This window comes from Malurus melanocephalus, unplaced genomic scaffold, assembly GCF_030028575.1.
Source record: "Malurus melanocephalus ecotype Western Australia unplaced genomic scaffold, MMel_1.1 scaffold_0, whole genome shotgun sequence".
Classification (NCBI taxonomy): domain Eukaryota; kingdom Metazoa; phylum Chordata; class Aves; order Passeriformes; family Maluridae; genus Malurus; species Malurus melanocephalus.
The window spans coordinates 2,649,115-2,674,872 of record NW_026623232.1 but is presented as its reverse complement, the minus strand read 5'-3'; the positions used below and the strand labels follow the sequence as shown (position 1 = coordinate 2,674,872).

General features: G+C 42.7%; 1 protein-coding gene across 1 annotated transcript in view; it reads left to right on the top strand.

Annotated features, from left to right (window-relative positions):
* The window catches only part of EGLN3 (egl-9 family hypoxia inducible factor 3), a 28,241-nt gene extending 13,190 nt beyond the window's left edge, over positions 1 to 15,051 (top strand). Inside the window, exons 2-5 of the mRNA XM_057363922.1 lie at positions 7,667 to 7,786; positions 9,446 to 9,582; positions 10,268 to 10,341; positions 11,435 to 15,051. Of these exons, the coding sequence (XP_057219905.1) occupies positions 7,667 to 7,786; positions 9,446 to 9,582; positions 10,268 to 10,341; positions 11,435 to 11,472 (369 nt within the window). The 3' untranslated portion in view covers positions 11,473 to 15,051. The remainder of the gene's footprint in view (positions 1 to 7,666; positions 7,787 to 9,445; positions 9,583 to 10,267; positions 10,342 to 11,434) is intronic.
* The last annotated feature ends 10,707 nt before the right edge of the window (positions 15,052 to 25,758 follow it).

Genomic DNA, 25,758 nt, shown 5'->3' with positions numbered 1-25,758 from the left:
TCTTTGGGGGAGAGGACTGAAAGAGTTTTCTTGGTGATGAAAGAGGGCTTCAGCAAAAGGCAAAAATAATCCTAAAATTTAATGAGACTTTTTTTTTTTTATGTGTGGGAGGTAAGCGTGTGTGCAGCAGGAGGGAGAGGAAGCCCAGTAAGAACGAGAGCCGAGAAGTGCCTTGAGCGCCTGTGTGCTCGCTGCCTGTGTGGGTTTCCCCTGTTCCCTCCGCAGCCTGTGTCTGAAGTGCACTCTGGAGTAAAGTTTGCATTTGATCGCCGATCGCCTCACGCTCCGCACGTAGCACTGTCGTTAAGCCATCATCTCGCTGGCCCCAAGCCAGGGCTCCGAGGCGCAGGGACGGGCGGTCTCTCTCAACTGAACAGCCTTTATTGATACATCGATGCACTGCGCATGTTTACAGCTGCTAATTGGAGACTTAATCTGAATATCCTTGACTGAACTGATTCACTGGCAATAGCCTTTTAAATTTCAGGTCCTGCCGCGATGGTATGCCTGCTCTTCACAGCGCGCTAATCGCTCCTGGAGCGGCGGTGTCGCTGTGTGCGTGCGAGGCACAACGACCCGGACCAAAATSTAGTTTTAGGTCAGAGGAGGATGTAAAATAAAAATCTTAGCGGATTGTGCATTTGCAGATGAGGGGAGCACTTGAAGTACTGGAGAAAAGTGCTAATTGGCATGCACTCAGACATGTGTAGATTAATTAAACATACAAGGAAGGAGATTAATGCTCTTAATTATTACAACAGTCAAAGATGCTCACTGCAAGGACAGTTATGATACTATGGCAATTGCAGATTTGTTGCCTAAACTTTCATTGTTCTGTTTTCTCCTTGCTGTGCCCAGAGGCTGAATATAGAGAATTTGGGTGGTGGTCTGAAAGCAGTGTTAGTTTACTTGGCTTTTTAAAAAATGTGAGCAATGTAGACTGTATACAGTGGAAGATGTATGCCTGGGACTCTTTTGCCCAGGAAGCCACAAGTCAGATTTCTTTCCTTGGAAGCCTGGAAAACTTCTTCCATGGTCTGATCCTTTCACAGTTTGTTAATTGTCCCTTGACTTTAGGATCCCATAGGATCTCAGGAAGTATCCGGCACTGGGGACAACTCAGCAGAGCTCAGTGCTGTCTCCAAAGGCTGGTCCGCAAATGCTGCCTCTTCTCTTGACAGCTGMAGATGGCCACTGCCTATGCGAGGCAGTTCCCTGCCTTCCCATTTCACTGAGGCACTGCTCTAGCAGCCAGCTTGAACTTGAAGGGCATCCAGATTTATTTCTAAGTGTGCATTCTGTAAAGAAAAAGAAAAAAAAAAAGTAGTCACAGGCTGAAACAGTCCTTCATATTAATAGGCTATGAAAAACTAAATTTTGTTGCCAATCATAAGGAAAACTTCCTAAACCCCATCACAGATTAATTTAACAGTGAGCTCATTTTTAAAGCAGCATCAGTCTGTGAACTGGCTTCCTTACAGACACATTCCATATGATTTGAAAGCTTATTAGGGACTCCTTGARCTACAACCAGATAACATGCCAGTCATCAACAGCTGTGTGGCATGGAGATAATCAATGAACAGAGTAGTTTCATGAGCAGTTCTTGTTTCTACCCTTCGTTCTTAGAAGAAATGTAATAAGCAGGAACAGTTTTCCATCTTAAAATAATTAGAATATTATCAGGTAATAACAGACTTTTGGTTGGTAAGCAAAAATAAACCAGTGTCTTGGCATCTTTTTCCTGCTGATGATAGAATCGTCTTCTCCACAATTCCCTCTCTCAGGCCGTTCCTCAAGAAAATCTTTTACAAAGTGCATTATGTACCTGCAAACAACAAGCATACTACAATGGTGCATGCAAAAGAGAATAAAATAAAAAGGGAGAGATGAGGTTTCAGCTCCTGGAAGATCTGAATCTGATGATCAAGGTTGCATGTAAGCAAGGAGAAGCAGGTACCACCTGGCTAAAATGCTATCCATGGAAACAGAATTTTTTAATAGTTTCAAGTAACTATTGAAGACTGATAACCAGGTTATGGTGAGGAGATGAGGAAGCAGTTTCTCATGTAATGCCCATTTTATGTGTTGCTTGACTGAATCAAGCAGGGTTTCACTCCCTGTTGGGACTGGTGATTCCCTTTCCAGCAGGCACTAAGCTAATGTCTCTGATTTGCTGGTGTTTTAACATAATTTTCTTCCCTCTGTTCCTTCTCATCTCTACTGAGTATTAAGTTAGACCAATGTTCCTAGTTACTGCTTCACTATAGCAGTTTAGTATTTTAACTTTCATAAATGCAAACAAGCTAGTATTTAATAATGTTCATGAATATTTTATACGTAACCATTATAAGCTATGCGGCAGAAAACACTTGGGTGCATTTGGGTGCAATAAGAAATTACTTAAGAAGCACCCCATAGTGTTTGTGTGTCAGACAAGCCTAAGCTGAGAATCTCTTGTCTTTGATCATGAAATGTCAGACTACTCATGTTCTTTTAATGTAGAGCATGCTGGGTGTCTTTCCCTTTCTGGATGTACAGACTGTACACATCTATGGACTAGAAACAGGTTGAGCACAATATGCATTCAGAACTAAGACAATCAAGTGAACCCAGGTAGTCCTCAACTCCTAGAGGACTAATCAAAAGTGATTTTTGTTTGTCCTCAAGTTCAGGACTGAGAACCATGTTTTGGGCTGAAATTTGGGAAGTGTGCAGCCAAATAAAAATATATGTGAAAGCTGCAGTGACTATTGCATTATTAATTCTTATCAATATCTTGATTTTCTAGACAACCGTCATCGTGATATCGTAGATTAGCATTGCTTTGTGGCTATATAGAACCTTTCAACTGACTTGACAAGTAATTTCTGAATTTAAGTGTTTGATGAGCAAGCTGTACACAGAGATGATCTACAATAGGATCCAAAAATAGATGCTGTTAAACAATATACTGTATAAATCTGGCATAGAAAATGGTAAAGCATATTGTGGAGTCTTCAGCTTAATCTGCCAGGATGGTTGGTGTTGGCAGGATAGAGTTGCACAGGTCAGGATTTTCTCTGCTCGTTGCAAGACCATACTAATTTTGAGAGAAAAATATAGGATTAGTTTGGGGTTACAATACCATCTATATTGTCTGCACTGGGAGTGCACTGGGGCCCTGGTCCTGTGGTAGTGGGCACGGAGAGCTTCTCCTTCTGACCTGGTGTCACCACTGCTTCCTATGAAGCACTGTTCATTTCCACTTACAAGCATCTTCTATCGGAGATATTTTCTGAAATGTTTTGTTCCAAGTATCAGGCTGCTCTAGCCCTGCTTATTTTGTGAAATGTAGCAGAATCATGTCTCACAGCATGATCCTGGCCATCAGCTGAGAGAATATGTTTTTCTCCTTGCTAGAAGCACTGGGAGGCAGAGAAAAATCCTCTCAATGGAACAGTTGGTTTTTGTCTGCCTTCAAACTTCACTAGTGCCTTGCAGTTTGACTTGCAGATTTCTCTGGCTGACTAGAGTGTAATACTTAGACTGAATGATAGATAACTTATTTTTGCAAGCTTCTGTGCAATGTGGAATTTGCTGATGATTCCTAGGTTCTTACTAAAGCTGGTAATTGCTGCCTGTTTGACTTCCGGTTGATTTGCACCCTCTTGAGAAAGCTAGCATCCCTAAAAATAAAAGAGCAGAAACTTTACTCTTCATGATTTGCTTTTCTTTGTCCAAATTTTGTGGGGTTTAATTTATGTCTGTTGACTAGACTACCAGAGCATTGGTCTTCATATGGCGGTATGTCTGTGTGACTCCAAAGGCATGCATCTGGATATCAGTTTTTAACTATTCAGCTGTTGTGTTAGACAAACGCTTCATTTTTAACTTAGAAGAGGGCAGTGTTGCAGAAATTTTCTGAGTGCTTACACTGGGAGGTTAAGCCAACAAACAGCCATTGCAATGGATTGTATTGAAAAGGAAAGTTGGGTACGTTCCTGCTCATTACTGCCTGCTATAGGTAGTTTACCTAGTTTAGGTTTGGAGTTAGTTAATGAAGGGAGGAATGGCTTCCAAAAATGGAGTATGCTCTTCTGGACACAATAGCCGAAATTATAGGAAACAGTTTTTACTAACGCTCCACGTGCACACCCGGTAAATGGTTAGATTATTGTTATCAAGCCTCTGGCTTTTGTAGCCAGACTGTGCACTAAACTGGCAAATACCAGTGTTCACAAATTACCTAAATTAAGTCTGGGTCACGCATCTCATCTCCTGTTTCTTGTTTGCTTTAAATGAATCCAAAAGTACTGCTAACAGCTGGGATCCCTGCTGAGGCCAGCTTGATCTGCTCTGGAACTGCTCCAGCCAGTGCTCTGATAAAGCTCGATATCATTACAACAGTCTCTAGGAGGACCAGAATGATTTCCGTTCATTGTTTAAGGTTTCATTCAAATATTCGCTGTGCCAGGAAAAAGGATATTTCGCTTCTGCTTTTCTTCTTTTGCTGCTGCTGCTGCTCTTCGCTTTTCTGAAAGCTGAGCTATAGTGTGGCCAGTGGTTTAGGGTTCTGTGGGAATTGTTCCACTTGATCTCTAGGGACTGAATGTTTCAGTTGCAAAAGGTGAACACTGTAAATAAATAAATTATGCATCAGTGTTGGAAACAAAGCACATGTTCTGCTAAGAGAACATATTACGTGGGGAAGGCCAGGGAAAACTCTGGCCTTTTGCCCAGATTTCCATAGTAAATAAAGCACCTAAATCCCTTTAAGGGTCTGCTCTTCAGTCTGCTGTTCAGTAACTTTTTGATTGTGGCATTAAAAAATAGCAGTAATATTGGATTGATTTTTGGGCAGTTCAGTAATCTTGGAGTAATGTATACTGTCTAAAGAGAGCCTTAAGGCTGCCATAATTTTGTGTTGTACATTGACTTGAAAACGAGGAATTATCAGTCAACAAAGTAGCATTGCCATGGTTCATCATCCCTCTGGTGTGGTTGCCCCACTGAGCCTCACTGGTGGTGTGGGTGCACCTGTCCTCGGCAGGAGCTGTGCTCAGTTGAGGAGGGGAGTGATGGATTGGCTTCAAGGGCTCCACGATGATGTTTCCCAGTGTACGATGATCCCATTTTGCAAAAGGTTGCTATTTTATTGTTAGCCCTGATGCAGCTCACTGTTGATGGGATGGGTGAAGGTGCACCTGCATGAGGTGCTGTGCTAGCAACTGTTGTGGGGGGGTATGCACAAGGTGGGTTATCCTCACCAGTGAGGGCACAGCTCCCTCAGAACATTTTTACATTGCAGATACAGCTGGCTTGTGGTTCCACCAAACTTACACCCTAAACAAACTTGTTTGGAGCACTGTGCTGTAGGCTGGCCCTTACTGCTATTTCCAGTGATAGTGAAATGTAGTACACCTGTGGAGCCATTTGTAACAGCACAGTGACAACAGAACAGATAGAACCTACAGCAAGGCATCTACCTAACTGCCAGCTGCGATGGAACAGGGCTTATTACTTGGAATTTAAGGTACTTGCTTTTGTTTAGGATAATATCGTCCCCCTGCAGGCCACTAGCCTCCAGGCATCTGTGGCCTGAGGTGTGGAGAGTGGGCCCTGGTGACTTACTGCTGCCTGCAGGTACTGTTCTGGTGCTTGTTGAGAGGAGGAAAATTATTCATACATGGTTGACTCCTCCAGATAGATTTTATTCTTGGTAGCAGAGGGTTCAAGGGATCCACTCTGCTGGCTGACAGTAGCTTCTGTGCTGACACAGTGTTGGCTGGTGTTGGCACAGTGAAATTTCCTTGGTGATTTAACCAGCATGTGCTATATTAGCTGCTCATGGGTCCCATGAGAACAGCATGTGCTTTAGCATGTGCTTGGAAGAAGAAAACAAGACTTCTGGGGCTCCTAGATAAAGATTTCAATTGCTCTTAGTGAAGCCTGTGCTGTCAGTGTCCAATTATCAATTACATTATGAATATAATTGATCTGCATGGCAGATCATTGGGGCAGGTCACACAAATGGTGCACAGTCATATCCTCATTCTATAAAGTACTCTTATATCTGAAGTTAGGATGTTATGGTTGTTATGGTTTGAATRGATGGAAAACTAGACGAGTAAAAACTGATTGGATGGTTGGACTTGGAGGGTCATGGTCAATCAAACATTTGATACCTGGAGGCTGGTACCAGATGGAGCACTCCAGGGATCTGTCATGGGATCTGTCCTGTTAAACACCTTTATTTATCAGTAACCTGAAGCAGATGGCAGAATGTGCTCTCCTGAAGCCTGCAGGAGACACCAAACTGAGGGGGATCAATTGATGCCCTTGAGGGAGAGGCTGCCACCAAAAAGAGCATGGAGGGTCTGGGGAAACAGGCTAACAGGAACCTTTTGAAATTAGACATGGGCAAAAGGCTGCTCCTGCCCCTTACACAAGTACAGGCTGGGGGCTGCCAGCAGCTCTACTTCCCAGGGGAACCTAGGAAGCCTCAGATGGTCCTGGTGGACCGTGAGCTGAACATTAGCCTATGGTATGCTTCCTTCACAGCATATTTATGGGAGCACAGCATCTAGATTGAGAAGTGATTATCACTCTCCTCMTCTCTGTGGAAACCACATCTGAGCACTATCTGCAGTTTCCCAACTGAATTTAGTCCATTTCCCATCACTCTTGCTTCTAATTCTGGCAAGCAATCTGGAGATGTCAGAGGAGTGGGAACAAGACAAGACTTCCGTTGTCACAGCTTTAGTGGTGATCAGTATCACTACCAAGCAGCCCCAGTAGTGAAGAGTGACTCTGAGACAAAGATTTAGTACCCTGCTAGCAGTCTTACCTGCTCTTCCCGGCTTAAGCTGCTAATCATGTCAACTCYGTTTAATATGCTTTTGCTGTAAAAAAAACCTTTTAAGGCCTGTTGATTTTCTTGTGGTTTGGAGTAATTCATGTTAGGCTTATCTCATCATTCAAGGTGAAATTTAAACCATGAATTAAGTGGCTRTATCAGCAAGTCTGAAGATGATCAAAGAGAGAAGTATGCTCTGAAAGCTGTTTGGTTATTTCTGTGGCTCAGTCCATGAAAGCAAACATGCATTGCTTTGTGCAAACACAGCACAAAAGAGTTGCAGCTTTTTGCAGACTTTGCTCTGTGGACTTCTATCCACACGTCCTGGGGACCCTCACTTTGTGTTGGCCATAGGGGTCTATATGACAACRACTGCAAGCTATGAATAGAGAAGGATGGTGGTAGAAGCATGACGTCCTGGGATTGCTTTCTGCTTTCATTATGACTGGAAAATCAGTTTTGCAATGACTGTTTACCTTTAGAAACCCAAGCAAATTTAATCTGAAACTGCTTCAAAGTCACGTAGCTTGTAAATGACAACAAACCTGTATCATACATACCAGAACTTTAGTTTAATTCATTTTTTTTCCTTTTATTTTAGTTTATATATTGTGAATTATGAAGGGTATTTATTTATTTTCCTGTTTGGAATTTTGCACTGGCTGAGTTGTTCTGTGAAAGAAGTTTGTGAAAAGATACCTTCAGCTGGTGTCTGCTCTAGGTTTTGGATTGATCATCTGAAAAATGATTGTGGGAGGATGTTYAGCAAATTAAAACTGAAGGTAGGCRTCTTGTAGAATTAATTATTTTACAATCTTTGTTTTTCAGGCTATGGTTGCTTGCTATCCTGGAAATGGAACTGGGTATGTTCGTCATGTGGACAATCCAAATGGTGACGGGCGCTGCATCACCTGTATTTATTATCTGAATAAGAACTGGGACTCCAAGGTGAGTAAGCCATGCGGCTGAGGCAGAACAGGAAGGAAAATCTACTTTGGAAGCAGAGCTTTGGAGCTGTCTGCTRTTTCTGTGAACTCTGCTGAACTTCTGAACTGCTGGTCTATTCTTCTTTTTTTTATTTATTTTTTTTTATTTATTTTTAATTTTTTTTCTTTTATTCTGGGTGTTTTTGGCAATCCTTTGGAAGTAAGAATCTGAACTGTTTCCTTATCCTCTCCCCCCTCAATTTTGTTGCTACAGAATAAAGCTATAAGCACTGGGCTGTGTGCTCTTAACACTTTATTTAGAGGAAACAGCAGAAGAACAATCCATTACAGAATAAATAGATTCTGGGAGCAGATTAAAATGACAGCCCAAATTTGTAACTTAATTGTCCTTGATACTTAGGACTAACCTGCAGAAGATATTCAGGCAGTTTCCTTTGTGGTTTTCTTATTTATGAAGCAATAGGGCTTAGTAAGAAGARCAAACACATGGTTTGATTCCACCAGTGGGTGTCTTGACAGGATGGAGCTCTTGTTTCTTATATTACCATARGGCAGTTAGGTCAGCCTTGAATGTGCCTTACCTCTAAGTTAGAAACAAAAGAAGGGTTTGCAGAATGTCTACAAGTCAGTTATTATAATGCAGCACAAATCATGCACGTGGGTTATCTTTTGAAAATTGTCCAATGTTTTCTGCTTCTCGGMCCTCTTTTTAGACCAATATGCTCTTTAAGCACATGTAAATACTATGAACCCCCTAAGTGAATTCAGATATAGAGGCAATACCATTGAAAAATGCACTGTTATAGAAAAGCACTTTCCTTTACAGAGTATGACAGTGAAACATCTCAATGTAATAAAATGAAGGTGGAGATGTGGGAGGAAATGCAAATACCCAATTTATTTTGTGCATTGTGCCCTTATTGAAATGGTGAGGAAGCGCCCAAGTGAGCATTAAGAAAAGCTAACAGAAATCCAGGACACTGATGGAATTTATTATGTAGATGTGATGGTGATTTTATTTAAGTGTATGCTGGAGAGATGCAATATAAGAGTATAATCATCCTGGGCTTTGAAAGCAACCATGGAGCTTTAAACCTGACTTAATAATTCCCCCCTGAGGTCTGCATGTGGGGTGGAGGTACCATGTCAGCTCAGAGCTGTGTTGACAGCACCTTCCCTGCACTTTGTGGTGCAGCATGAAAGTCTCCAAACAGCCCTCTTAGCAGCAGGAGGAGGCAGGGTTCATCTTTGTCTCTTGCAGTTTCTAGAGTGGGTGCAGATCGCCAGACCTTTTCCCTGAAAATCATGGCACATGGAAAGACAGAAGTTATATGGTAGAGAAACCAGGCTGTGTTATAAGTAGGTAAAATGGTGGCTGGGATCTAAAATACATTTCAGAAGGCTTAGAAATCTAACTGGAAGCTCAGAAGTTTCCCAGTGTTTGCTGTAGGGTTGGTGTTATGCTGAAACATTACAAACTGGGAAAATCAAAATGGCCAAGAGACACAGTAAGGTTTTCCAGTGTTGTCATATAGCTGTCATGTTTATCATTAGATATTTGTTCCCCATTTGTTAGGTGTTGAGGAGGGAGAAATCAGTCTTTTCATATGTATGTGTGGCTCTTTATATGTGTAAATAGCAATCTTTCCTTTTCTTTCAGCTGCATGGTGGAATTCTTCGAATATTCCCAGAAGGAAAGTCCTATGTAGCAGATGTGGAGCCGATTTTTGACCGATTACTTTTTTTTTGGTCAGATCGAAGGAACCCACATGAAGTCCAGCCTTCTTATGCAACCAGGTAGATAGCATATTTGGTATTGGCATTTGACTAGGAAAAACCCCAAAGCTTCTACTAAATTTGTATCCCAAATTATGGCCATCATCTTTAAATACATGTGCATAAAAAAATCAACAGGTTTTGAGTGAATTTCCTGGTTTTGAATCACTGGGAATTCTCTCATTAAATAAGGAGGAGCAAGCTTGAATGATACGTTTCTGTGTGTGATGGAAGAAAAGTCCTTTAGCCATTGACAGGAGAAATCCTCCAAGCCAGGCACAGCTATTTAGCTGGGAGGTGCTGGGTTATTCTTTTGCCCTTGTAGCACTACAGGGATTGTTGGGACTACCATCTGTCAGCAAGCTGTGAAAAGCTGATGTGACACAGGGCAGCCTCCAAGCTTCCTACAGGCTTCCCAGAACAGAAAAACATGCAAAGGTCTGGAAGCTACTTTTGCCCTCTGTTACCAGGGGCTTTGCTCTCTTTTGTGCCTCCAGCAGTAATTCTCACCTATATTTCTATTTGACTTGTTAAAATACACACTAAAATGCTGTCTGTGTTTGCCTATAAAGATGTGTCATTTTCATCCTGTTTTTTTAGTCTACTTTATCAGTTTTGTTTTTTGCTTTCTCCATGAGCATTAAAATCCAGTGCTCTATTTTAGTATCAAAAGTGGAAACAATTTCAAGGTTTCTTTCTTTTATAGATATGCCATGACTGTGTGGTATTTTGATGCCGAAGAAAGAGCAGAAGCCAAAAAGAAGTTCAGGAACTTAACTGGTATGATTTTTTAATGAATGTTCATCAGAAAGAAATTAATGAATTTTGATATTTCCAAAGTCAGAGACAGATTGAATGATTCTGTAGCTAGAGGCRTATGTAATGCATTTTTAGAAAACTTTTTCACCTCTAATCACTATTGAGTTACTTTATACAAAATGGAGAAGTTGTGACAGAAGATTCAGACCTGGCCCTAGAATCCCTGATGAGCAAAATGCGGAAAATGGGAGAGAGTTTCTGAGTTGAGTCCCRAATGACTGAGATTTTTTCCAACCCCAGGTGGCTACTCCAGTCACAGGAAGTCAGCTCTTCTTTTGTTATTTGGGAAGTATATTTGCCTCCTCCAAACCTTGTTTAGCACCAATTCATGAGACTTTCATCAACAGTTCAATAATTATGTTCTCTATTCYGTAAGAAGTGTCTGTCTTCTATATTAATAACGGGCAGAAGCCCACAGAAAGGTGACCCAACTTTGTAATGGCAGCCACAGTGCCTGCTACTGCAGTGATGGCACATGAGTCATGGACTGAGTTGTCCAGATGTGTTCCAACATCCTATCTGGGACCATGATCAAATGTTTGCTATTCAGAGTAGTTTAAGATCTGACCTTAAGGGGCTGTCTCAGGTGGTTCCTCAAAATACAGTGTGGATTGCACTTGTCTTTTTAAAATGTGTGCAGCTGGGCAAAGTTGTAATTAGTCAATTAGTGAAATGATTTTTGGAACAGACTGTTGTCATCTCTGTAGCTTGTATGCAAAGCAAACACTGGCTTCACCCTTAAAGAGGATCATGAAAAAGGGGCCAAGAGGTGATCTGGGGTCTCAAAGTTTATTGGGCTACCTAAGTACTGCATGAATAATTTTCAATTTTCAGCATGACAACTGTACAAGATTTTTTTGTAACTGTCCTTATTAACATACTGTGGCATCACATAGCAGTTCAGTCTTCATTGTGGATTCATACCCTCATTCTGAAATGGAAAGTGTAGTACATTGAAAACAAAACAACTTTTTTCTGGTTTTGAGTTTTCAGATGAATACAGTCAGAAACCTCTAGTTTAACCACTTCTTGCTTTTTCTTCTTTTTGCTGTAGATGCAAGGAAGAGAGAAGCACCTCTTAATGAAGACTGATCAACTGTTCATGAACTCTTTGTGAGGAAATAAGATCCCAAAGATGACTTCCATTTCCAGCAAACAAGGGCAAATCATTTTTATGCGCAAGAATGCACTGGTCTAGCATGTGCATCTTATGCTGATGGTACTTAAAGCAGTCTCCTCTCATGCTGCATCTGGTAGAAGAAAGACTTGTTTTCTCTTTGCCTTTTGCTGGAAAAAATAACCAGGGTTTAAAAAAAAAACAGCAAGAGTATCACTAAGCCCAGTGATAGTGGCTCAGCCCACTGGCTTTTGATCACTCTTGAAACGAAGATAATGGTCATTGGAACTAGTGGTAAAAACCTGAGTCTTATTTGCACTTTATGGGGAAAAAAAAATTCTAGCTCAATGGGAAGAAGCTTTGTAAGTTTAAAATCCGTGGCAGACTGCTAATGGGCACAGAGAGATATTGGACATGTGAAATGAAATTGGATATTTGTAGAGTGTCATTTTACAGTCTGTCCCAAATGGACCTGTTGATGTACTGTTCATCATTTTGCTGYGCAGAACATTGTTTCAGCTCTTCAATAACATGACTTCCCAGATTTTTGTCTRCACAGTCATTGCGTTTTCTGGATTTTGTTTGCTTTTCAAGAGGCTAGTCCTAGCCATACAGTTGTACTGCCCTTTCTGTCCCAGCACCGAAGGCAAAGTAGTTATGTTTCTGTTCACAACTTTATAAAACCTTTTTCCCCCTGTTTTGAGCAGGGTGGGTTGTATGTTTTCTATTTTCACAGTTTGGTAAAGCAGCTATTTTCTCCCAAAGGTTTGGTAAATTTAGAAGGCTTGTGGCACACAATGCACTGGCCCTTAAGGCCAATGATATATCAGGTGTTTGCTTTGTGGCTTCTCCATCTGCTATGTTCTGTATGACACAGAAATGAATCGAAAGATGTGTCTGGCATAATAATGGGTAACTTAGACTTGATTTTTATGCCACATATTCTTACTGAACACACTTTGTTTAATTTTTCATGCATATGTAATTTGAATGTAACTGCAATTCCATTTCAATTGATCTAATATGCCAGTTAACTACTACTGCTGAGCCCAAGCTGTGAGATCAGAGTTATTCAATGGCAAAGCACACTTTTTTTTTCCATTCTTTTTTAAACTGATTAACTGAGACTCAAKGAGTAACTGGTGACCTATCTCCAATCTGTCTAAGCTTCTACAACCAGCACTTACTACACAGTTCAGAACAGCTCTTAATGCAGCTGGGAGCTGGCAGTGGATGTGTTTATCACTCACACTAATTATTCTCAACCTAATGCACTCACTTTCATTCATTTTTATCTCATGTTGTCAGTRTATATGTCAGACCCTATTAAATGTTCCAAATAGATGCCCCCTYCAGTGTCCCATATTTTCCTGTGCCACCTGTCCATGATGGTGAAGGTTGTCTGTCTGAACCATCAGCCCCTGCCCGCTTCCCCATGCTCTGCTGGGCAGCTGTGCTGTGATGGGGCTGCACTTGAGCTGGGGAATGGAAAAGTAGTGTGCAATGGCAACTGTTAAATGTCAGGGACAGAAGGGTAACAGCTGCATAGGACAGAAAAGAAATAACTTCCATGACGTAAAAAAGTGATAATAGAAATAGAATATTTTTTAAAGCAATTTTGTATCTTAAAGAAAAAAATAAAAGCTGAGCATTCTTCAGCCTGTCCATGGATGCTGAATGTAAACACTGTAGTGCTAAGAAACCTGTGGTTTCTCCCAGAGATCCAGCTACGGTCTTATAGGCCTGACCACTGTGCACCTTAAAAGAGGAATATGAGGGAACATGTGTGACAAATATTCCTACAGCTCAAGACTAGAAAGAGTAAGATAAATGCCCTTTAATGTTAGGAAAAACATTATTCTACCACAGTTGCTTCTAAGTAACACACCAGAGACTTGAAGGAAACATAGTGTTAACTTGAAATTGTCGTTTTGAAATGTTCATATGGGAGGAGAAAGAGTTTGCGCTCTTCCTTGCGAGTGAGAGGTAACCCTTTTAAATGTGAGGTGTTGAGAAAGGGGGGCCCACAGGATTACTGTTTAAAGAAGGTTGTGGAATACAACCTGCTGTATTACTGTGCAAAGTTGATAATGGCACATAAATTTGAAACTCCTACATGATTTTACAAGGAGGAAAACTGTAACCTTGAAAATGAACTAGAAAGCATTGTTAGTACACATCTTACTGGAGCCTGGAGCAGTGGAAAATAATGTGGGAGGGGAAAGGCTTTGTGTAAGGGCTGAAAAAGGAAGGTACTTTAGTTATCGTTGTTGCTGCCACCAGGTTTCTGCAGTCATCAGCAGCACGTGTGGTGGATGGAGCATGGAGCAAAATAGTTGCATTTATTGTAAATAAAGTACATATTTTCACTTTTAGCCAATATCTTCCTCATCTATATAGAAGTCAGAGCAATTAATTCTTTGGCAGACAGCATTGTCTGTATTAACATACATAATCAAATGTAGAAACAATTGAGGCTATGGGATCTTGAAACCAATTCCTCAGTCCTCTGTTTCAGATCTCTACTCTGTTTCCACTGGGATGATTTCTTTGAAGAAGCTGTAGTTTAATTGGGGGTGGGGTGTGGGCATGTTGGTCATGTAGGAATACACAGGTGTGATGTTTTCTATGTAGATTTGTCTTACCTGTCTCTAGAATTGTTGCAAACTTCTTTGTAGGAATGAAATGTGTAAGGGAAGCAGGTTGCTGCAGTAAAGAGGGTATTTGTCTTCATAGCAAACTGTTTGAATCAAATGGCTAAACAGCCCTTATCAGCCAGTTGTGAAAAAGAGTGCGTTCTCTAAGGCATTTAGCTTTGAATCCTTTAAAAGTTCTGGTTCGTTTTTTTTTTAACCTTTAGGTAATGTGCCTTCGTCATTCGAATTTGTGAAGATGCCACATGTGCGTGTCATGCAAGTTTTGGATGGCTCTTTAAAAAACATGGTTGCCTTTTCTAATGCAGTTGTGTGGGAAAAATGTGCAGAGCCATGAAGCCACAGTCTTCAACAGGTGGCTTTTGTTGTGCAGGGAGGAAAAAAGGCCAGGAGTCAGTGCTGAAAATGAAGAGACTATTCTCAACACTGGCGTTTTGAGCAAAGTAGCTCTTTTTGTCTAGGTGACTTCTGGTTCTATGAGGAATGACTTCTACAAAATAGTGTCAAAAAATCCACTCATATTTTTCCTTCTATTTTTAAACAGTTTTAGTCCTTTCTGATTGTGGTTTTTTTTTAAATGTTGGAATATATTATATGTATTTCTTGTTGCAAAATAGCTGGCTCTAACACCACTTGCATCTAGGAAAAAATGTGTATATTTGCAGGCAAATAACTAGTTGTACTTTGACTGTGATATACTCCCAGCAAATATCTGAGAGTGAGTTATGACTACATCTTCTCTTGTCAGGTTGTATGCTGGTCAACAATGCTGGCACTTTGCATTGGATTCATATAGAAACTCCCTAGTAGTATTTTACCACACATCACATTTTGTGTTCCTGTTACTTAAAAAAAAAAAAAAAATGTAGCAGGAGTCAATAAACACTGGGTCATGTTGAACATTGTCCTGTGCAAATCTCTTCAGTCTTGTGTCTTACTGTGGTCAGGGATGCAAGGGGTGGGTGCCACGCAGCTGCATGTAGGGTGACAGTGAAACCTGTATCCATGACTGTCTTCTGCTGTTGGAGAGACCTTTTTTAAATTGCCTTCAGCTTGGCACATTTCTTCGGTAACTTCCTGGTATTTTGAAGTTATTTACCTTGCTAGTGACCCTCTTCTTGAAATGCCTATTTGTYTTCATGCTCCTGTTGAACCAGATAACATTCTCACGATTCAATTGTTGTCTGATAAGTTTTATTTTTAACAGTGTTCACATCCTCCCCCTACTACTTTTCCAGTCTTAATCCCACAGTTTTCTCCTGTGGCTGTGTGGGAGATTCTCCTGACTCCCACTAACAGTTCAGTTGAATGAAAGCCAGGGCTTTTTCACTCATTTGGTAGAGCTGTGAACTTTCTGATTCCTTTGCAATGTTATGAATAGTGAGAATTTCCCTTTTCCTATTTGAAACATGGTTTCTATCGTGAAGGGCTTGGATTTGACTTTTGAGTTTTTTTGTTAAAGAGGGRAGAGATGTCTAAATAATTTGCCATTTATTTAAGCATTTCTTTTAGACTGAGTAGTTCTTAGAGCATATGGAGAAGACCTATGGAAAGCAGAGGGGTTTCTCTTCTGAGCATGCTCCTCAAAGAGTAAAGGTTTGTAGGGACAGCTTGAGAASAAGCTGGCCGCTGGCCATCCAGCTGCCAAGGACTTTGAACTCTGACTAAACTTTCTCTAAGCAAATATGTTTGGAGTAATTGTTATCTTACAGCTATTTAGGGGTTTCTTTCCTCCCYCACCTACCCAAAGGGATATGGCTAAATATATTTGCACTGACAATTCTCATGACTCTTGAGAATATCAGAGGTTGCACTGAAAATTGCAAAGTAGCATGACAGTGGAAGAGAGGTTAGTAAAAATTGATTCCCCTTTCCCACATAATGTTGTCTCTGTGGAGTACTTCCACTTCAGAGACTTGGTAAAACTCTCATCCGTTTCCACAAAGCATAGATAAAAAAACTATCTGTCTCGTGGAAAATAGGGATAATTTAATCTGCATGTGTGCTTATTTAAGCAAAGCTGGAGATGCTAAATGAATTACACTGGGTCAACTGCAGTCAACAGCAGTTCTTATGTGGTGGCAAACACTGTCAGTGCCAGCATGCCCAGTGCTCCTTTGCTGGGCACCCACAGTCTTCTGCTAGAGAGGAGACAGTCTGCGATCCCTGATCATAGGCAACACCCTGGACACCGATTTGACAGCAGGGAAGTCAAGAGTGCAACTGGCCCTTGACAGGTGGRGCTGGAGAGAAGGAACCTGCAGTCCAAACTAGCAGAGCTCTGAAAATCCCGTGTGGTTACATGAGTTCATGGCTCCCATCAGGCTCCTGGGCAGAGCGAGCAGAGCAGAGAAGTTGCTTTTGAGGCCAGGCCCAAGTTATCCCCAAGAGGAGCACCCAGCTCCRGATACACACCATGGGAGCCCGTGTAGAATCTGGTCACTCCTGCTCTTCAGGATGGGTTATCCCTTCCCTGGCAGAGGATGTTGAGCTGCTGAAGGTGATGAGAGACAGCACTTACTGTCACTGTCCCCTCATGCTGAACCAAGAACTTGGTTAACCTCCTGAAAGGGACTTGGCATCCCCTGCAGCACCCGGAGGCTGTCTATCAAGGACAGGTGCTGATCCCCCTGGTGCCTGGGAAAGGTCTGGTTAGAACATAAGCTTCCAGGGTTGATGCGGCATGTAGTGGCAGCAGGTTGCTTTTAATTTACCGATCACTGTCCTTTATGCCAACTTTGACACTTGTCCCACTTACATGGTGGCACAGTGGATGACCTGTGATACATGGTAATACCTGTGACATGCTCCAAGCAAGGGAGAAAATGCCTGCTCTTAAGAGGTACCAGGAACTTCTCTTATAAGATGAAAAAAAATCAAGGAAGGAAAAAAAAAAGGTATCTGAACAGACATTTAATAGTCAAAGGAAGTGTCTTAATAGACTTCAGCTTGGCTGTCTTCAGAGAGTTTTCAAAAGCATACTGCAAACACTTATGTTTCAAAGCTTATGTTTCTTTATCTRTGAGAAGCTAAACACTGGCTAATTCTCTAATTAGTTCCCAACTAAATGTTTTTCTCTGTAGCCAAGGCTCGCTACAGCATAATAATGTCTTTAGTTTAAAAACAAGTGTCAATATAGAAAGTTGTTTTGATTTCTCTTTCTTCAAATGTTTTATTTTGTCTTCTACTTAGCTTCCGCTCTCTTCATTCTCACTTGCAGTATCTTTCTTTGATTTGGGAAAGGTTGATTGCTTTATTTCTAGCTCCCTGTACTACAATCCTAATGCACAGACATRCAGAGCCAAGCCAGTGCTGTTGTCTCTGGTGCAATTGTATGAGAGCAGTGCTTGGGTCCGTCCCAGGACCAAGAAGATGGAGGAATCCGAGCCACCATCAGTTAAGCAGCTCAGCTTTTTAAACTAATAACCATATGGCCCTGGGTGCCCAAGTGCTGCACTGTGTGCCAAAGATCTACATTTGGACCTTCCCAACCTCCTGCCTACAACTGCAGTCACCTATTTTTATTTTAGCAGAGTTGCCAGAGCACCAACAGATCTGCTGCTGCTTGGTCAAGAGCTGCCKAAGTCTCAGTGCTTCCCRTGGGCAGGCAGGTGTTCAGCCATGTCCAGGAGAGCAGGGCCCTCTCGTGTAACGGTGACTTGGGAACACAAACACCATCACTCCGAATGTCCCCCTCTTCCTCCTTTTCCTCCCTACTTTATGCACTGAGCATGGTGTCATCTGCTCTGGAATATCCCTTTGGTCACTTTGGATCACTGGTCCTGGCTGTGTCTCCTCCCAGCATCCCAAGTACCTGCAGCCTCTGTGGCAGTATGAAAAGCAGAAAAGGCCTGGGCTCTGTAGGAACATTGCTCAGCAATAATGAAAACATCTCTGTATTATCAACCCTGTGTTCAGCACAAATCCACTGCGAAGAAAATTAACTCTACTTCGGCCAAAGCCAGCACTGAGACAAAAGCAGGAGGGGGAAGAATGCCCCCTCTACCCTTCTTTGGTCCCTGTCTGTCAGTGCATGGATGCAGGATGCTAAAGGTCAGACACCAGGCTTACCCAAGGAGWGTCAGACTGACTTCATTTATCCCACAGGAGAAGATCCTCAGTATTAAGCTGTGCAGCATGTCATGTGGTGAGGGAGGAGTGTGAYCTTTCTGGTGAACCCATTGAAGTTGTTGCATTTCTGAGGGAATAAATATCTTTTCATTAATTCAAGAGGAAATTTATGTGAACTCGAATATTGTGGCTTCTGTCTTCAAGAAAGATGTGGAATAAAATGTTCCCCTATCTGTCCGCTAGAAAAAAGGAGTATGATCAAAGGCCTACAAAATATAATGGGTGAGGACAAGCTAAAAGGTCTGGTACTCTTCCTTCCAGGCATGAGTGAGAAGACAAATGAAGGAGGAAGTAAAAGCATTATGAGGGTCTTAAAATACTGGAAATGTTACTGCAAAGAATAAGGAAGTAGTTTGTTTTCTATACCTGTGATACATAGCACACAAATAATGGGATAAAATAGCTGCAAGGAGGTTACGAGTCTGCTGGTGGGAAAAGCTTTCTTACAGCAGGGGTGCTGAACCATTGGAGTGCCTGAAGATGTGGAGTTGCCCTTACCAGAGATTTGTTTGGAGAAATGTCTGCTAGGAGTGGTGTAAGTAGAAGTGATTTTTTATCTCTTGGAGCAGTGAGCAAGGACTACATGCAGTGGAAGGCGTTATTTTGGAGCCTACATGGTCAAGGCACCCCATGAAGGGAAGAGATCTGAGGTTGTCCTGTTCCAGTAAAGGCTCTGGAGAGCACTACCATGTGTTATTGCAGGACTAGGCCAGGGCTGCCCTTCCCAAGGAGTGCAGTTCAGCCAGACCCTGCTGTGAGTGGTTGTTCTGCCCTTTTGTTTCTGTCGTGATCCACTTGCAGGTACCATCGGCATTCACTGCACAGAGGGTTGGGCTTGGTGAGCACACAGCTGAGGAGGATCCTGCTGCCTGGCACTGCTCTGTGCTCAGCACCACCTCTGTCTTCCTGGGCAGCAAAGAGCTGATCCCATGTTTCCTGCACTATCTGCTTTTGAGCCCGCTTGCTGTTGGATAGTCCATGCAGGTTACGCTTATTGTCCTATTTGTTGTCTGAACCTAAAGCTTTGGATCCCTCTCATCCTCTTTTTCCTGCCTCAGATTCAGGGCAATTCTGAGTGTGATGCCTCTTTGTAACCAGACTCAAGGTACAGTAGGAATCAACTTGCCCTCCTGTCCAGAGCAGCCATGAAACTGGTTGGATTCTTTGTTTTCTAGGAAATGTGTAGTTATAGGTCATCTCCAATCATTCACTACTAGTGGAATTAATGCTGGGGGTGGGGGGGGAGGAGGGTAAAGAAAAGAGAATGATGAMGAAATGATGCAGTGGGGTATCAGAAGTTAGCCTTTGGGGCCATATGGTGTTAAAGGCAGGAACCTCCCCTTTCTCTGCAAGTTCATGTTCTGATTAAAAAGAATGAGCATTTCTGCCTGAGAGTCAGCGTTTTCTATGTCCATTGAACATATTCTCCCCTTTGCAAACTTGTGTTGATTTTCAAGTATATTTTAAGTAACTCTCAGCTGAGTCATTAATTCACACATCTGAAAGAACTCGAATTAGCTAATGCGATCATAAATTCAACCACTTTGAATATCAGTGCTTGAGCCTAGATATRTTTTTATTAATATTAAATACCATGAGCAGTTCTTGCAAACTTTTTGTTCACTTTTAAAACTGGCAGTTTATCAAAATTTATATAATGTTGGAACCTATGCTATTGTTGCTGCTATAAACATGTTAATATCATAAGCTAAACATTTCCCCTTTATTGTTAGTGTATTTCCTTTGCTTATGTGCAAATTTGCCCAGGGAACACATGAAAATTGTTGGAGTCTCAGTTTCCTTTCATGCCCCTTGTCAGTAAATCATGACCATAATATGCAGCTGAGGCTGTTTTGGAGGACATGTCTTCCCCAAGCTGGCTTGGTGCTTTGAGGGGATGGGTCCCTCTGCCCTCCACGCTGGACAGGGCACCCATGCCAGCACCCTGGCCAGCATCACCCTGTGCAGCAGCACAAAGGAGGTTTCTCCCTGCAATTTTAAGACTCAGTGTCTCATCTTGCTGTGTCCACTGCTGATCTCAAGGTTTCTGTGCTATTCTCTTTGTGCTCTGTCTCCTGAGAGTTGATGAATAGCTGAGAGCACCCCAGTTGTGAAGATGGCCGGTCTCATCACCCAGAGCTGCGCCTCTGCAGCAGTGGCCCCATGGGGGCTGGATGGGTTTCTGTAAGGACTTTCTGGGGCAGGATCAGGTGTGCACCCCGTGCACAATGAGATCCCCTGCATTGCCATCTTCATGATGGATGGATGATCCCATMACCCCCACCCACAGGCCTGGAACGCTGCTGTCGAGATACACGCTATGGACACCCAGCAGGCAGGAACTCGCTGTGGGTTGTGGTTTCACAGCTGCTGGAGGAGCACATCTTCCTGCTGGAGTCCTTTGAGCTCACGAGGCAGCTTAGGAAACATTCCAGGATAAGCTCTGTAGTGGGTGAGAGCTGCCACCGTCAGATGCCTGCTGCTGCCCTGGGCTGGAAGACAACCTTCAGAGGGAGCTTTGGGGTGGCTGCCCTTGCTAGGGTAGCATAGGCAGGGAAGCAAGGTCCCCAGTGGGGAGGTGTTGGGATGGGTGGCCTTTCCTCTTGCTCGCCTTTCCTCTTGCTCACCTTTCCCGATGTGAGACAAGGGAAGTTTTGAAAGCCTTGCAAGCATGTGTTTTTCTCCACCTGTGCTGGAGAAAACTACTGCTCTGGCCCAAGCCAGGATGTTGTGGTGAGCATTGATGGGAATGCTAAAGAGCAGGAAGTGGAGCTGGTTTCCCTGGGTGTGATAGGGCTGGGTGATACATCCCAGAGCCAGATACAGATTTTAATGACCATAAAATGATCTGGCTCTAGCAGGGTCACCTCCTATGCAGACACGTGCAAGGAATCTGTGGCATATTTGTTTATGTTTAACAGGTCCCTGGCCACATGTGCTGCTCAGGAGTGTCCAGCTGCGAGCCAGGAGGCTCTTCTGCACCATGGCTGTGCTGGCACAGGTCAGGACCATGGTTTGCTGGAACCTGGCATTACAGCAGCCTGGTGAGACCTTTCCTGTTCCAGCACCTGTTGAAGGGCAGAGGCAGCTGCCAGCCTCTTCCAGGCAGTGTTTCCTTGCCAGGGACTGCACTGGTGCCATGGTGAGTCTCAGCTTGCTGGGTCGGGGGAGTTCAGGCTGATAAGATATTGCTTCCCTGATGTGCTCCTGCACCTGGTGCCTTTGGTTCCAATTCTCTGCCCGTTTCCTGCCTGCCCTGCTGCCCAGTTCCCACTGGCTCCACAGGCTCCTGGCTGCACTCACACCTGCCTCCTGCACCACCTTCCAGCTGAGCCCAAGCTTATGCTCACTCAGCTCAAGTGATCAACAGTATCAATTAATACCTGCTGTTGATTTTGCACGTGGGTAAATCAGAAAGCTGGGGTGGTTCAGAAACCTTCCCTGTACTGGAAATCAGCAGGTGAGTGTTGGGGCTGGAAGGGCTGGGGCTGTGGGGCTTGTCCTGGAGGCTGTGACTGCAGGACAGGGCTTGTGCCAGAGCTAGGCTCCCCATGTGTCTGACTGATCTAATGCCTGATCTGTCTGGCTGGGGTGGGCTTGTGTGTGGAGCAGGAAGGAGCATGGCTGCCAGCACAGCTYCAGCAGCATCCCCAGCTCCTTCTATGGCAAATGCAACCCAGGCTACAGGCTCCATATGGGTGGAAAAACCTATTCTTGTAAAAACCCTTAAAGTCCTCAGTCTCATAGGGGGCTTGTAGTTAGAGGTCTCATGGAGGGAAGCTGAAATGCAGCAGGGCACCCACGGAGGCCAGCAGTGGTAGTGATTGCATTGATTCAGCATTCCTAAATCCTGACCAGTCACCTGGTCATTACAGTGCCTTGTGCTTGTTCCCATTCTGGCTGAGGCTGCCATGGTCTGCAGGCTACTGCAGCACATGGGCCTCACCTGCAGCTGTCTGYGGATTGCTTTGACAGCCAGAATCTGCCCGTGACAGTGAACAGAGACCCAGGAGCATCCCCATTCTCAGAACCACCCCATGGTCGCTGAGTGACTTTGGGCTGCTTTCCCCAAAGCTGCCCTGCCTGGCCCTTGGTAGCCTGAGGGTGACATGCTAACCTAGAGAAAGGTGGCAGAACAGGACACCACAAACTGCAGGTGTATGTGTCCAGTGCCAGTGAATTTGCACACTCTTCAATTTAGGAATTATTGACATAAATGACACTGCTTGTCAGGTTTAGCAGGGTACCCAGAGTTGTGCAGGTGGGGATACTGAGTGACATTTGCTGGAAGAATGAGTCTTGCAGATCAAACTTAAACGGCAACAGTGAGCCATGGCACGGCTGTTGCTTGTGCACCATGCAAGACTACATACAGCTTGAATGCCCTTCAGTTGTTCACCTGCAGTCTTAAAACACACTTGCAATGGAGAAACCTGCACAGTGGCAGCCATCTGATTTGTCTTTCCTGAACACCTGTGCTCTGCAAGGARCTGGTCAACACTTCTGTCTTGGTTCTGGTTGCACGTTGAAAGAAATTATCTTCTGCCAGTATTTAACATGAGATTGCTGTACAAGGCTTCTCACCAATGTCTGGTGAATGTGAAATTTTCCTATTAGAAATGTCTAAGGAGATAACATGACATTGTCTTGAAAAGAATTTATATGGGTCCTGGACAGAAAGTAGTGGCAATCCATTCAAACCTTTAATTTTTATTCTTTGCTGTAATTAATTGCACATACCAGAGCCTACACTTGTCCTTTTAAGTATCAGAAGAAAGATTATGAGAAAAGTTCAATAAATCAAACATGGAAGTGTTGCCACCAAGTGGTATAAGCTGTATTAGGCAATGGCTCATAACTTACAGATCACAGTGATGTATCTGAGATACCCTGATGTTTTATAAAAAGATTCCTTTCTTGCTTTGTTTAGCTATCTTTTTTTTTTTTTTTTTTTTTTTTTTTTTTTTTTTTTTTTTTTTTTTTTTTTTTTGTTTTTTATTTTACAGGCACAGATGTCTAATGATCATGCTTGCACCCATCTCTTTGGAGTCACAAAGTGTTTCTTTCAGCTCCTGGAGCTGCAGGCAGTGAAGAGGCACATACAAAGGGCCTTCTGGATGTATGGGACTGTTCTGGCAGNTTTTTTTTTTTTTTTTTTTGTGATTTATTTTACTTCCCCTGATGTTTAATGATCATGCTTGCACCCATCTCCATGGAGTCACAAAGTGTTTCTTTCAGCTCCTGGAGCTGCAGGCAGTGAAGAGGCACATACAAAGGGCCTTCTGGATRTATGGGACTGTTCTGGCAGTCTTTGATGCAGTTCCCTGTCTTGCTGGGATGTGCCAAATCCCTCCCTCCTCAGCCTCACCTGYGAGCACAGCGTGTCCCTGCAGTGGAATGTGTCCCCCAGGCCCTGAAGACTGGCTGAGGAATGTCCCAGCCCTCCCCTGACATTTCCAGTGCCACCCATCCTGAGGGAYTTGGGCCCTTTTGAAATCATCTGCAGATTTATGTTTTTTGAATGATGCTTTCTTTGTGTGCTAAGGTGTTTTGGTTTTCAGCTGTAGTACTAAGTTTGTCATGCTTTAGCCACATATTTCTCATTACTGTGCAGGAGCTAAATAATGCCCTTTGCTTCCCTCTTGTTTAGAGAGCTTAGATACTAAAAAAAAAAAAAAAAAAAAAAAAAAAAAAAGACTTTTTTTTTGGTGGAAATGAGACTGAGGTGCTTCTTTGCCATTTATGTTGTGAGACACATCATTCTTGAGAGAAGTGTCTCCCATGGGGACAGGGCTCCCCAGAGCCACTTGGGGCACAAGGCAGCCAAAGGCAGTGTAGGGAGGGACACAGAGACTTGTGCACACACACACACACGGATCCCATCTCTGGACATGCATATTCCAATGCCAGCACGTTGCAGGGGTGCAGAGGATCTGCAGGTCTCACCCCTTCTGCTTCCCGTGCAGTGTGGCCTCTGGCACCAGCAAACAGCCCAGCTCAATGGTCCTTTCTGCTGGATGGAAAGATGAGGGGATGCAGGGATGTGGAGAACTCAGAGTSGTGGTGGGCAATCATATAGATTGTGATGGTAGTGCAGTGCTGGATTGGCTGCTTGGATACATTAAACATCTGAAATAGGAGCCTAACAGGAAAAATTTAGGTAAAAAGATGCTTTTTCATCTTTGCTCAGCTTTTTTCTCAACAACTTCTCCCTTTCTCTCTGGCTTGTGTTTCTTAGAGTGCAAACCTGAAGTTCTCCTCTTTTCTTTTTTTTAAAAAAAAACCAACAAACAAAAAAACCAAAACGTTGCCCATGTTGCCACCATTACCTTCAGACCAAGCAGGTGATAGCAATAGACAAAATCACTCACCAAGCTCCTTTTATCCCAGGTTAAGTCTTCCTTAATCACAAATCACAGTAGAGGAGTTAAATTAATGCAGCTGATCTCCTGAAAGGAACCACTAAAAGGAATTGGTAAGTGTGGGTTAGTGAAACCTGGCAGGAGAAAAGGTCTCCAAAAGTCTTGCTGCATGATTTCCAAAGCAAATGTAAGTGTGAATACATTTCAATTTTATTTTTTGATATTATAAAAAGAAGTAAAATAAATGCAAATGGTGATATTAACCTGAATAGCACCTAGCATTGTTACCCAGAGGGAAAAGATTAAAATTAGGATCATATGTATATAAAATACGTCTTAACAGGAGCAGGGGGAGTTGCCTATAATGGCTTATACTTGAGTCTGTTATAAAGAGTAGGTTTAACAAGACTATTTATGAATAGTTAATTATTTTCCAATATGAAGTTTCCTCTTATTGCATATAGTTCTTGCACTTCTTATTTTTACTACTTCTCCTTTAATAAATAATTAACACAGATAAATAAGCAGACAATTTAGTATAATAAATTCACTGGCAGATGAAATAATTATTTTGGGAAAATATTATAGCAAAATTAGRTTTTCTTTGTTTTCCTGTGAGGTTTTGCAGATGGAAGAGGCCAGATCTTTGGACAGAGTTTGTACATGACTGTTTCTGTTGTTTATCTGTATGTCTGTTGCACCTATGTTTGTAAACAAAATATATACTTTCCCCCCCTCTATTAAATTCTCTCTCTTACTGAAGAACAGAGGGTGGTTGGGCAGTGGAAGAGTGGAGTGGTCACAGCACCAGCCTGGCAGAGTTCAGATAACAATAGTCTCACGTGTATGATGTGACTCTTGGGGATGGTCCTGTGCAAGGCCAGGAGCTGGACTTGATGATCCTTGTGGGTCCCTTCCAACTCAGCACATTCTGTRATTCTGTGCTTCGCTGACATGCTTAAAATACTCAGCTTTCTTTTTTAAATTTTTTTTTAATTCTCATATATTAGTTTCTTCAGGAAATTTCCCATTTTGAAGACCCCTACCCAGAATTTTATTTTTTCTTACTTTTTCTACTATCTCTCCTTGTCGTAACCTAAGAAACATCTTYGCG